At 34.6% G+C, this 14177-nt stretch overlaps 2 protein-coding genes and 1 long non-coding RNA gene across 5 annotated transcripts; all 3 read right to left on the reverse strand.

Annotated features, from left to right (window-relative positions):
- Positions 1 to 610: 610 nt before the first annotated feature.
- On the reverse strand, positions 611 to 3663 carry LOC149733291 (PI-PLC X domain-containing protein 2-like). Its single transcript, XM_089881042.1, has one exon. The coding sequence runs from the start codon at positions 2182 to 2184 to the stop codon at positions 1327 to 1329; it is 858 nt and encodes a 285-aa protein (XP_089737168.1). The 5' UTR covers positions 2185 to 3663; the 3' UTR covers positions 611 to 1326.
- A 1177-nt stretch (positions 3664 to 4840) lies between these two features.
- Positions 4841 to 10699, reverse strand: LOC149733292 (uncharacterized). 3 transcript variants are annotated; one of them, XM_089881033.1, is made up of 11 exons: positions 10464 to 10699; positions 10175 to 10253; positions 9350 to 9467; positions 8942 to 9041; positions 8427 to 8598; positions 8028 to 8088; positions 7650 to 7767; positions 7107 to 7139; positions 6033 to 6154; positions 5670 to 5750; positions 4841 to 5337 (listed from the first exon to the last, which is right to left on the reverse strand). In XM_089881033.1, exons 1-11 carry the CDS (start codon positions 10585 to 10587, stop codon positions 5275 to 5277), a joined length of 1071 nt encoding a protein of 356 aa, XP_089737159.1. In that variant the 5' UTR covers positions 10588 to 10699; the 3' UTR covers positions 4841 to 5274. The 3 variants fall into 3 exon arrangements, with proteins under 3 accessions (XP_089737159.1, XP_089737162.1, XP_089737161.1); XM_089881036.1 differs by having other exon boundaries at positions 10453 to 10594; XM_089881035.1 differs by lacking the exon at positions 7107 to 7139 and having other exon boundaries at positions 10464 to 10697.
- Positions 10700 to 12923: 2224 nt separating this feature from the next.
- Positions 12924 to 14177, reverse strand: LOC149733293 (uncharacterized). Its single transcript, XR_016385307.1, has 3 exons — positions 13730 to 14177; positions 13165 to 13199; positions 12924 to 13099 (listed from the first exon to the last, which is right to left on the reverse strand). It is a non-coding gene; the product is annotated as an uncharacterized LOC149733293 (long non-coding RNA).

The raw sequence follows: 14177 nt of genomic DNA on the forward strand, positions 1-14177 counted from the left end.
GTTCCCAATTACTTAAGTACTTGTTGGAAGAACATTAAACAATGTATGATCTATTGTTTAAATCTTGGGAAAGCAAAGATCATATTACTGAAACTACGAATACAAGGGAATCAATTGAGTTTTACTATGCACTGTTTTTCACACAAGCCACTCATAAATTATCTTTAAGTGCAAATGACTGAATTTAATGTTTATTTAGTTATTATATCAGTATCTTATATTTGAATAACCCCTAAGGTATAAATTATTTATTTAAAAGAAACATTTAAAAGTTTGGCAATAAAAAAAACTACAAAACTACTATGCGGGGGAAGATGAGACATCAAATTGAAATGTATTTATATTAATTGTATTCTGCAACTCTGATCATCATGAAATTGGGTGCGTGAAAAAAAATTAAAAAGGTCTTGTCTGACAAAATGTCCCATCTTTCCCCATCTTACTATTATGATCATTACTTATTTCTCCGCGCATGATTTGACTGAAAAAGTTTAAGTTTAACAGGAACCTTGTGTTGGTTGAATCGTCTTTTATTTTGTACCAAAGTTTGGGCTTGTGGTAAAAGGCACATCGCAAAGTACTTAACTGCAGGAAAAACACCAAACACTCCCTTTAAGTTTTTTATTCAATTTGTATGTTTCATTATCCGGACAAAACAAAAACTGAATAAAATAAAGCAATATTAAAATAGAGCTCATAACATTAAAGGCCTCAAAAATATATATTGTAAAACAGAAGAAAATTATGTTTATAAATAGCTGGTTTATACAGCTGACTGTACAAAATTTACAATAACGAATATTAATAAAATAATGTGCAATGCAATAATGAAATACAATTTAATTAAAATAAAATTTTATAGGTTCCCACCACCCTACTGTAAAAATTTCAAAAAAATAAATAAATATTCGTTTCAATTATTACCACATAAAAATTCTCATTATATATTTAGTTAAAATGTAAAATTTGGTCCATATCATGGGATTAATAAGATCTTTATGTTGTTTAGTTGGTCTTAAGAGTTGGTCCATATCATAGGAATATGAGTCAGTGATTTAAGTTATTTGAAGAAGGTGTGACACTGATGGCAGTAACAAAACAACAAGAAAAATAAGTTTATAAATTCAGTGCAAAATTATACAATGAAGTAATCAAGGTTAACAATCAATAAAAGTTTACAATGATCAGGTTGTACATAAAAGTCATTTTATAAATAAACATAAAAATGATCTGATGTTTATAAAAGTAAAAGGATTGACAAAGGAACTTTTTGGTTGTACAAAATAAGTTTTAAAAATATTTACATCAGGAATAAGAAAACATCATTTATTTATTTATTGCGATAACTTTATCAGCAAACTCTTGGTTACAATCATCAATGATAATGATGTTTACATCTGGTTTGCTGTCTAACCAAGTCATAACTTTGTGGTTAAGGCCTGCTTCCCAGTTTAATAGGTTGCTACACAAACCACCGACTATAGTCATTGTATTAGGAGTCAATATACCTTGTGAGACATACAGAACATCAGATGGTTTGTTTTTGATATTCTTCTTAAGTAATTTTATGACTTCTGTTGAGTTTTGTTTGTTTAGCCAAGGAGATTTTATATATAATTGGTTCCAAAGCAGGTTATTTGGAACCGGATATTTGTAAAAAACAATCACTTGCTGTGATTTATTGTTTAAGTTGGTGAGTGTAACATTGGCAAGGGTGGGTTGGCGAGGACATAGTTTACCGGCAAAAATACTCGTAATCATTCCAATAAGTTTGCGATGGCAAGCCTCATCTTTGAACCCTAATAAATGGTTAAAATCTAATATAACAACTTCTGAAGGGTGGTAGTTTAGAAACTGATTAATATTTTCAAGGACACTCTGGACTGCTGGACCGTACAGACCATGAACAAAATATAAATCCTCGCTATCAGGTTTTGAGGCAATCCTCAAGTCAAAATAACGAATGCCGATATTCAACTGATCCATGATCGGCAACTCCTGCGTGATACTCCAGTTATACACCACACCTTTAAATGGTTCGAAATATTTCGACTCGTCTGGGGCCAGTGGTCCATTTTTATTCAAATTAAAGGCACACGAATCGTGGCTTCCTGGTATGGCCAATGACATCAATGGGGCGTCTTTCAAATGTTGTGGCAACTCATTCATCCAATTCCAATTCATTGTAAACTTTGTATACACAGAAAAAAAATAAAACTTTTCTGGGAAAACAGATATTGGGTAAAGTTATTTTTTTATTATGTAATTAGTTTAACTGTATCGCCTGCTGGTGTAAAGTTATTTCTTCGGCGCCGTGGCAAAGTGGTTAGCGCGCCTGCCTGTAACCCAGAGGTAATGGATTCAAGCTTCGTTGCTGCCATTGTGGGCGTATGTGTCCTTGGGCAAAACACTTAACGTCAATTGCTGCAACCCAGTGGTCACTAATGGGTTGTCCAAATTATCAGCCATACATAAAAATCCCCTAAAAAATAATCACCCACAAAGTTACATACATGGTAACTCGTAAGCTGGCACGAGGTGTATGAAACAGAACACCCGTGTTATAACGAATGTCGTTTTCCGGCCACGCGAGGATAAAGTAAGTTACATTCATTCATTCATTCTGCACTGCACGTATATTCAATATGTCGGTTTATGTTCATGGTATAACATGTTTTAATGGGCCATAGGTGTTAGTTCATACCTTATAGCATATTGATAGTATACACAAAATAAGGACGACTAGAAAAACTAGGAAATAAACAAACATTAAAAATAAGTTTGTATTACAAACAAAAATGTCAAATCATTTGTTGCATTTATCATAATCTGCTTTAACAACTTTGTAGCAAGACATTTTAATCGAATCGGCTTTGCATTTACTCTTATTGTTATAATAACATAAGATATAAAATAAGAAAATAAAATACAAAATAAGGATGCTAGTCAAAAATAGGGACATTTATTTAAAAAATAAACAAAATTAATGTATATATACCATATATAAAAATATATATAATACCTTGTAAACAACAAAACAAGTGCAAATCGTAAAAAGCCTATAGCGTAGTTTAAGATTAAAAACAACTTTTCCAATTGTCTTTGCTTAAAGTAGTTAGTGCTTCTGTACACGGCAACTATTAATTAAACAGACTCACGTTAGTCACGTATTAAAACTCAACCAGTATAGCCATCAAAATTGGCACCATAAAGTATGACGGATTACGATAAAACGTTAACAAGCTTAGCTTAAACTCTCAACAAAAATATGTCTACGTTTACAAACCACAATACCTTACACATATATATATAAATATCAAACTATAACCGAGGGGATTTCCGCCTAGGTTAATTTTCGTCAGCGCGCCGCTATGCGGTCGAGAGAAATTGAATTTTCTCCGCTAATAAAACTTTCGTATAGTGAAGAGCTTGAGTGTAAAACGACAGTTGTTGCCCCGACGTGAGGACAGTAAGAGTGTAAGAGAGCTCCTACTGTCTCACATAACAGAAATTATGAGGGCCTTTATAGCATGGAATATGTACGCGAACACAAAACTCGGAAAAGATAATGGACACCAAAGAATGGTAGAATGTCATATCATTTCCTTATTGTGATAGGAAACACGCAGGATGTGTCGCTTAAACATAAACAAACGGTTTGTTAGAAATATTTATATTGGAAAATAGTTGTTTTACACTATAACTTTAAATCAAGTCAAAAAACGAAGAAAAACTACATAAAACGCCCTTGATTCCATTGACTACAATAATAAACGGGAACGACTCGCGAAAGAGAGAAATGTATCAGCTCTCTCCTTACCGACATTGGAGATGCGCGTTCTATTCTTTTTTTATTTCTGTGGGTTTTACTTGTTCAAAACATATAATGTTTCTATTTTACATATTTTTTTAATTTTTAAAAACAGTAATCAGCTTTGACGCGCGTTTTATAAAGTTGTGATAATACTGTTGACTAATTCTGTAACAATAGTTTCCTGATTATCTTTAAATGGGGGTTCGTAAAAAAAATTTAAAAAAGTCTTGGCGATGACGCTTGTCTGACAAAGTGTCCCATCTTCCCCCATCCTACTGTATGTCTCGATACAGATATACCAAACTTAAGAACGATGCGAGAGACATTCGCGATAACACTGTAGATATCGCACCTACGCTATAACATACAGCTAGAACTAAATGAGGCGATATTCGAACAGAAACATCATGACATACACAGCGTCATCGCCAAGACCATGGCACAAATTCACTCAGATACACACAGAAGGAGACAAATGTACAAAGACGCCATCGACAGCTTGGTAGAAGCCATCACCTAGCAACGGTAAAAAAAGGAACATCGACATCTGGTATGTACCTCTAGTGACCAGTCTATGCTTTGTTCTACAACCTTTTCGCTCGTGCGCTTTCTTCTGATAAAAACACGTGATAATTATAGCAGTAGGATATGAAGGGCATATCACTGCACACCATTAGCTTCCTCCTTAAAAACCGGGACCTGTAGGAACCGGACCCCAGTGACCCACGTTTTTGTTACCGAAAAATTCCATTAGTGTAAAATCTAAACTAACCGAGCCCCGTGCTCTTTTTTTCTTTCATACGATAAACATCATTCTTATAAATGATTTTTATAAAATGCTAACTGATAACTCCAACTACGGTTGGCTGCTGAGGAAATGGTATTCCTGGAACTTCAATTTCGACTTAATTTTCCTAATTATTATTATGTATCCTGCTTTTAAACATTTGCCCACGGAATACATGAACTTATATTAGATAAACATATCTAAGTTAAAAATAACCTGTTTAAATTAAAACAAACAAATTAAATGGAAAAGTTGCTTTATTGGGTAATATGTAGGCAATATATATAATAGCTTTATACAGCATTAAAAACGTTACACCATGCAGATAATACACTTATGTTGTAAGATTGACTACACATAGTGCACTACATGTGTTAACAATCGCAAACAGATGACCCTTTGTAATTATTAAAAAGAAATAGTTCAAATAAAATGAACAATATAACTAAATAAAATAGAAAAGCTTTCACTTTTATAAAAACCGATGTAGAAACCATTAGAAATTTGCTGAGATATTTCAGCACCATATTAACAGCACATATAAATCACGATAAGTAAAAACAATTAGGCAGCAAGAAAACACAGAAGCTATTGGAAGCACCAATGAATAAAATCCTTACAGCGACTCCATCCATTACTTTTGATACAAAACCAAATATTCGCGGTAGATTTTTCACCAGTTGTCCAAAAAATCATATCCAGATTTCCTTACAGAAGTTGTGTCTACGACTGCAATCTAAGGATTTGTTTGAAAAAAATTTAAAAATTACATAAATCTTAATATTCTGCTACTATTGCTACCAGGCATGATGTAAACTAATCTTTTAGAGGCTCATCTGGTATCTAAATTTATAATTTTGATTTATACACTGGTGCTGTGGCCCAGTTAATAAGTTGTAATGATAACAGATCTAACCCAGTGGTCAGTAATTGTCTCAATTTGTCAGACATATGGAAAAATCATCCACAAAACCCTGCTTTGATGAATAAGTTACATTAATTATTCATTTACTTATATTATACAAAGCAGCGTGGTTGGTATGAAAATAAAATTGTTTATTATCAAACCTCTGATCTTTTAAGCAGGGGAGAACATTCTTCACTTGCACTTGAAGATTTTTGTTCACAAGAAGATACGTCATCTGTCATCTGTGTGTTATGTACAGGTATTTAAATTATAATTGATTGTAACTTACTTATATTTCCATGGCTGGGCATCAACGTTGGGTATCAACAGTTCGTTTGGAAAACCTTATTGTGACCACTAGGTTGGAGCAATTATCATTAAGTGTCTTGCCCAAGGACACATACTCATACATAACCTTGAAATCGTTTTTTTAAAGAGATAAACAATGATTTATGTTACGTTATGTCCTATGGTGGGGCAAGTTGGGACAACAGTTGGTCCATAACCCCAACATGCATAAGTACCTTGTATGTATCTGGATTACTGGATGTTCTTGTGTTGCTGGATTGTCGCGCCACTTTCATTTTATTCATCTCCACATATTTATTTTGTTCCTGCAGTGCAACCTCCAGGTTCCTAATCGCACCTAGTAACAAAAATGTTTAAACATACCAATTTTCCATACAAAGAAAAACAGAAAGGGCGTCCAAGAACATTTGAAATGTTGGAACAACAAATGCAAATAAGAAAATGTACATTTATATAGACAAGTTGAATTGATAAAAACTATCGTACCACACAATTGAATATTGTTTACTTAAACACTAAGATAAAGCAGTTCAGTGTTAAGGGCACTGACGAATTTAAACATTTCTCGTGTTAGATTGACGCTAAAAGTACAGAATGATGTTAGATTAAAGGAGCAATGTCGCTGCATGAAGATAACTTACCAACTATGTGAAATAAAATTACAATATTTCTATCATATTAAATTCTACTAGACTACATGTGACTTTTTATTTACACCACAACTAATATTACCAGCTGATATAGTTGTCGTACACCAACACATTATAGCAGCTTAACATAAATGTGGAATATATTGAAAGCATTGTCAGCCGTAAGCTTGAAGATTAGGTAAGCAACGATGCAGGTGTATCAGGTGCAAATGCGGACATCAGGGGGGGGGGGGTAATGGGGGTCAGGTTAACCCCATATTAAAATATTCGGAAATTGTTTTCTCTTCATTTTATTAACTTTGTTTTAATTTTAACAAAATTTGTATTTCTAAACAAGTTTTAAAACCTGTCCTGTGACTAATAAAAACCTAGAATTGCTTTGACTGCTATCGTCTCCACACAGCTAAAAAAGTATACAACGTTATTACAACTATCCTTTTGAAAAAGCAGGGTTTCGGCAAGAATATATTAGCAATTATTTGGTATAACGTAGTTGGAAATTAAGAAAAAATACAATCGTTGCAAGCCTAATAACACAGAAAGCATGGGATATAAAAGAAGCAGCCACCCGAAGATAGACAGGCAAATTGGGAAGAGAGAAATTGCATGCGTTTGATTGCGCTTGAAAACCTGCGTTACCTGGAGTATCTTCAGCGTTAAGTTGTTCAGTATCTGATAATACCTTGGTAAGTTAAGATTTGACACGGATGTCACTTAACAGTGGGAGTGGGGGGGAAATAAGAAATGAGTTTCAAACAAGAACTGCTGGTATTGGTGTTAGTTAGTTAACAAAATGTGAAAAATATGACGAAAATGTTCCACATCAGGAGTTTCGTGTTAATTTGTTCGAATGCCATTTACCTCAAACAACACATCTTAAAAGGTATTTAATAATCTTATTTTATAATTGGCTCAAATATATAGTTTGACTATTTGAAATGTTTGTTATGTTGATTATTGGATCGTCAATGCAGATGAATGTTTTAAAAGTGCAAATTAATAATGAGACAACCAGTGTAACATGATAAGTGCACAACATTAAGTAGTTTTAACATAAACAACAAACATAAAAACAAAACACAAAACACAATGTTTTAAAACTCAGAATTCTACAAATTTTAAACAGATTTAGAATTATGTGATCTGCAAAAATGACTTGAATTATATTTTTAGAAATCTTACCATCCAGAGTAAGGGAAGCTCTTGGGTTAATCCTGGAAGATTTGTTCTTCTGATAACTAGATGACTGGGTGTGATCTTTAGTGGGTAAGCTGTATAAACGTGCTCCTTCTGTAGTTGACTGTAAATATCAACGGGTTAACAGGTTCCTTCATACAAGGTTTAACAACCAATTTGCAAATGTTTTAATAAATGTAACTTGTTTACGGTCGCATGGTGAGGCAACAACAGTCGCTATAACATTCGTGTTTTCTTTCACGCACCTCATGCCTGCTCTCGACCTACTTGCACATGTATGTTTGTAGGTATTTTTTTTCTTTGAGGAAAAGTTTTAACATTTTCTTAATGTATGACTGATAAAACAATGAATAATGAAGTTACCTGATGTGTTTGATTGTTGTTTCGGTTCGTACGACTCTGGTTTGTTGATGAAGAAACATATCTTGAAGAAAGAGTTACACATGCATCCAATAAGCATATTGGTTGTAATGTTTGTACAAGAACTTTTGGTTAATTTATACAAAATTAATAGTTCAGTTTGACAGTTTACACAACTATTCGGATAATTTAAAGTAAATTTTTAAGTTAAAAAATATAATATAATCAGTTGATTAACACACCAATTGGCAACGAAATACAGGACCCATGATCAGCCACTCTGGGAGGCCACTCTGCCACCCCAGGTTTGGCGCCTATGATTACCATAATGGCATAATAAAAGCAAGCTTCTACACAAATTGGTATTTGAATAAACTTAATACAAACAATATAACAACATACTTGAGTTTAGTAGGAGCTAATTTCTTTACTTCTTCGTGTTTATCATTGTTTGATGAATTAGTTACGTCAGATAAAGTAGAAACACCATTAGCTGATATGGTCGCATTCACAACTTTCATGTTTGTTGTGTTTGTTTTCCCTTCATTTGATTTGCGTTTTATCTTAACAGGAGCTGTATGAAAACCAATGTTGAACAACTGTAATCATGTAAGCACTTATATTATATCAAATATTTATAATTACTTGCTTACATTTATTGGTTATAAAGGTCATTAGGTGAGTACTGCATTCAGAGATGTCCATTGGTATAACGAAAAATTAAAAAAATAAATTTGAATTTACATATCATTTTTTTTAATTTGGGTTCTTCTTGTATATGCCCTGTCTGTGGCGTTACATATTAGTCTTTGTAGGTTAGGGGTTGGTGATATATGAAGATAATCCTTCACTAGAACTTCAACGGTTACATGTCTAATTATTTCTACAAAGGCTGAACCAAATAACCTGATGCTTACTCGTAACTTTCCTTGCCACAGGGGGAGGCATAACCATGTTCATTTGGCTCCTTGTTTCCCAACAGAATGGATCAGAATGTTCATCTTTGAAACATATTTCCTGACACAAATTTTTTATCTTTACAACTGAAACTTATTCATCCTCACATAGCGGGACAACAACAGTCTATATAACACAGGTGTTCTGTTTCATACACCTCGTGCCGTTTCAAGTTACCACGTATGTCACTGATTTTAAAGATTTTTAGATTTTTTGGAATGTATGCTAACAATTTAGACAGCCCACAACATAAGTGACAACTGAGTTGGAGCAATTCCCGTTAGGTGTCTTGCCGAGAGACACATACGCCCACAATGGAAACAGCTTTAAGCCTTGAACCCGCAAGCTCTAGGCGTTTTCACTGCTACCTCATTCTTAGCGTCATCCATCCGCTTAACAATAGTCTGTCCACTGTGCATAATAAGTGTGGGGAACACCCTCTCAACGTGCTCTAATGGTGCCATTTCAGAGGTAACTGATTTGTACCTGCAACAAAACATGTACATTTACTGCAATAATACTAAATAACATGTATTTAAAATTATACAATCACTGCATATTAACCCTTCAGGGAAGCTACACTTGCTACAAGACTGCATTTCGATTTGTTTGATGACATCATCAATAAACTTGTATTTGGGTTTTAGGCAAAATCTACAAGAAGAATCCATTCCTGGTTAGTTTACTAACAAACTAAAGGGATTTACTGAATCATTGCCAAAAAATTATATATTATGTCACTAATCAAATGCATGATGACAGTAATTGTAACTGCCATGTGTTAGAAGTTATTTTTTTCTCTAAAAACTTGCTGAAATCCATTTATCAGGAAAATAAATTACAAGATAAGCATACAACAACATGTAGCAGTAAAAAGAAGTTGGATCATACACAATTAAACATAATTTATGTATAGATTGCTTAAAAATATCAGTCCTGGAGACTCCCTTAAAAGAGTGTCAACAATTACTTGCCGAGGGTTGGGGTTTTTAAACTTAACATATTTTTCATGACTGACAGAGCAACAATTAATCGTTATAACACAGGTGTCTTCTATCCAAAATATAACCCTAACAAAATTACATGCGGGCACGAAGTGTATGAAACAAAACACCTGTTTAATAAGGGCTAACGTTGCCAGCCACATAAGATTAAAGTCACACTCATTCAAGGTTAAGTTAGCCAACATGTACCTGGAACTCGCATCTGGAGTTATAATATATTTATCCAACATCTTTTCTTGCTCAGAGCAGGAAATGTTGTTCCAACGTTCTGTTAATATTAAGCAATCTTTACCAAGAAACTTTATAATATAACGGAGCAAGTAGTTTCAAAGCAAAGTGATTATGTGATAACCGCTTAACGACAGTAGTTAAAACACGCTATGGATAAAACGTGTGACGTAGGTAGGGGATTTGACAAAAGCACTTTTGATTTAAAGCAACTTTTAAAATATTAAATACATACGTACAGAGTTTATACCTTCGCCGTATGACAATTTAATGGATTCCTTTCGTTCAATTATCCTGGTTGCCATTGAACTCATGCCGGCGAAATATGAATTGACATAATTCGCCTTTTCTGGGTTTTGCGTCCAAAGTGCCATCGTTGAAACTACGTATACACCACTAATGTAAACTTGAGTAATAAACAAAGCCAATGGAAATTATGTTTTCTTCACAAAAAAAAAAGAATAGAGCGCGCATCTCTAATGTCGGTAAACGAGAGAGCTGATACACTCTCTCTCTTTCGCGGTCGTTCCCGTTTACTATTGTAGTCAATGGAATCGATGGCGTTTTATCTAGTTTTTCGTCGTTTTTTGGCTTAATTTAAACTTATAGGAAAAAAACAACCCTTTCTAAATATTTGTATATTTAACAAACTGTATGGATATTTACCAAAGTATGAATGAATAAATAAATGTATATATGAATGTAACTTACTTTATCCTCGCGTGGCCGGAAAACGACAGTCGTTATCACACGGGTTTAACACCTCGTGCCAGCTTACGAGTTACCATGTATGTTACTTTGTGGGTGATTGTTTATTTTTTTATGTATGGCTAATAATTTGGACAACTCATCAGTGACCACTATGGATTGGAGCAATTGCCGTTAAGCGTCTTGACCAAGAACACATATACGCCCACAATGGTAGTGTAGCGGTTGAGTGTGCTCCGAGCACAGATATTTAACATATATATATAATTATCTAAATTTCACTATATGCATAAAGATTGTTCTGGTGTTTAATGTATATCTCGCGTGTAATGCTTCTTCTCACATTTTGCATTCTCGCCAATATATAAGCCCTACCCTGTACTGCATAAGGAAGCAGTCGAAGCCAGGGCAGGAGTCGTGACCTGTACTGCTTGCTGTTCCCACTGTTATCTGTATCGTGACGTCAATGTTGTAATGTCGAATAGACTGAGTTGTGACCTAGACTTGTCATGGAGTCGTTGCTGTTCTGCTGAAGTCGGATTTCTGTTGAGTGAGGTGCGGATACAGCAGAGCTCGGGACACGTGAGGGCCGCACGGTTCCGAGCCGAGTATACGACAGGTGACTTGAGAAACCAAAATAGTCGTCCATGTAAAATAATGGCGTTTACTTTTGTAATGTTTAGTGTGTGTATAGTACTCGTTATAGTGTTTCACAGTGTTTAATTTCAGTCGCTTGCTGTGTGTGTATTTTTTTAATAAAAAAACAGACTTGGGAAACCAGCTGCGCCGCACCTCTACGCCCAGCACGGCAGCAGCGTCGATCCCCAAACCCATTACCTCTGGGTTACAGGCAGGCGCGCTAACCACTATGCCACGACGCCGGTATAAATGTTAAATACTATATGTAAAATACTATTTTGAGGCCCAACTGTACAAGCGCTAAACTGTAAACCTCAACCTACCAAAAAAATAAACCGGCTCGATAAACTTAAATAGTTGGTGTAGTTTCTTTAAAAAAAAGCTTAATCTTTTTATAACCACTATGCGCCTATCTTTTAAAACAAGCGAAATGGGGACGGAGTTGGCGGTCACGTGAAAAGAAAAAAGAATGTATCACGGTTTTCAGTTGCGCGTTCTACTCTTTTTTATTTCTGTGGTTTTCTTTGAGGTATAATCATAAACATCATATATTATATAGGCTATCTGGTGCACAAATACAAGCGAACCTAATACAACTCGCATAATTGCTTTTAATAACCACACATTGTCGAAACACCATTTAAAGTGGTCAGGTGTTCTTTAGGACCTTCCTTTGTTACTCTTTAGTCCTTTCTTTGTCCACAAGCAATCCCGTATTTATGTAATTCATAATCAGTATTTTTATGTATAGAAATCTGTATTCATAATCTGTATAAGATTATCAGTCGTTATCTAGTCAACTCTCTTGTTTATCGCCAAGTCCTTTATTATTTTCATATTTGTATTATGTTGTTATTTTATACACTTCCGTATTGATGTAATTCCTAAACATATTCATATAGTTTAGTTATTGTTGTTTATATTAAGAAAAACAACAAGCAAACCTAGCTTCAGTGAAGGCCAAATGTATTACCACTTCTAGAAATGTACATGACAAACGTACATATACACACAGTTGTACGATAAATGAGCACCCTTTTATATATTGGGGGTAAATCCGATATTGTCCCATTGTATGGGTCGTGTCTTTACGCACACTTTTGTTTCAATTAGAAGTTTAACTTAATTAAAATAAATGGCTCGTTTGTCCGCTAGGTGTAGCGACCACGCTTATTTCCTTCCAATTAGATGTAAATATGTTTTTACTGTAAGCGTGTTTTAACAACTGTTGTTTTTTCGCTATATTCTGTCTTTTCGTTTAAAATATATATTTTTAAATCTTCGCTACCGCAATCAAAGAGACAAAAATTCCATCATATTATTATTATCTAGCTTTGCTAAAAGGTTAAAACATACAGAAAAGTTTAAGAATCCTCTGTTTAGTTTTTGAATAATACAGACGAATAAGGCGAAAAGAAATAACCTTAATAAAATCAAAACGGCATTTCGTTACAATTTAGTTTTCTCTCGTTGATAATGGGCTAGGTTGACATGTTTATGCAGTCGACTCCAATTTCTCCAGAATATTCGAAACGTCATCTGTAAATACACGTTTAATAATACAACCATGTATGCTTTAAGTACAAACTAATATTCCACATTACCTTCGGCTGAGCTCTCTTGTTGCTTGTGATTGTAACTGAAAAATGATTTAGTGTAAACGCTGATTAAGTTATGAATGTACCTTGCTTTTTCCTCGCATGCTGACGGGGCAACGATAGTTGTTATAACACAGGTGTTCTATTTCATACACCTCGTGTCTGCGGCTTACAAGTGGGTGGTTATTATTTTGATTCATTTTAAATGCTAGGTAACCCATAAGTTAACACTGGATTGGAGCAATTGCTGTCAAGTGTCTTGTCCATAGGCACATTCGTGCACAATGTTATAGCAGCTTCGAGCCTTCAACCCGTAACCTCTGGGCTACAATCCGGCGCGCTAACCATTGTGCCACGGCACCGTAGTAACATATGTTGGTGAACAGGAAAGCACGAACCCCTACTGCGTAAATGGGACTTACGAAGCCTAGCCATGAGACCACCTGTTTTTTATATTAGATTATACATATAGCAAAAACATCCGGTAGTTATGGGTTTTGTAAGATTGTTTTCAATGAACCCGAACTATATACCAGGGTTTAAATTGCAACAAAAATAAGATCTGAATTACCTCCGCCAACTTCCCGCGCCGTTTCTTCGACTCATAAACCATGAGATGTCTGACGAAATACTTTGCTGGTTTATCTCATCTACATGGGGCTTTCCGCCATTGCATGTATGGTTTACCAATATGATGCAAAGCAGAGTAAATAATAGAGAACATAAAAGCGAATTCATTCTAATCCTGGCACCTCTGTCTGTATACAATAATGGGAATGAGTATACTAATCAAACAGAACAGCACGGTCCGGCTTACATCACTTTATTCTTTATAAAATTTAAAGTTTAAACATATTGCACCCAGGAAATTATGTTCATCGCCGTCTTTACTGTTCTTTCAAATCACTTCAGTTTCTGCACATTATCGGCAATACGTGATCGGAGTCATGCCACAATGTTCAACTCATTTGATCGCGGCACAACTTATATCGTTATGCGCAAACAACATGCATGAAATT

The sequence above is a fragment of the Ciona robusta genome, chromosome 7, assembly GCF_009617815.1.
Source record: "Ciona robusta chromosome 7, ASM961781v2".
Lineage (NCBI taxonomy): Eukaryota > Metazoa > Chordata > Ascidiacea > Phlebobranchia > Cionidae > Ciona > Ciona robusta.

Bases quoted from the DNA above. Each gene is read 5' to 3' on its own strand.
- LOC149733291 (XM_089881042.1), bottom strand. From the start codon at position 2,184: ATGAATTGGAATTGGATGAATGAGTTGCCACAACATTTGAAAGACGCC.
- LOC149733292 (XM_089881033.1), bottom strand. From the start codon at position 10,587: ATGGCACTTTGGACGCAAAACCCAGAAAAGGCGAATTATGTCAATTCA. The intron at 8,089-8,426 runs GTATGTTGTTAT...TCTTTCTTCAAG, and splicing joins TTAGCTCCTACTAAACTCAA to ATATGTTTCTTCATCAACAA. The intron at 6,155-7,106 runs GTAACGCAGGTT...TTTTGTTACTAG, and splicing joins TAACGCTGAAGATACTCCAG to GTGCGATTAGGAACCTGGAG.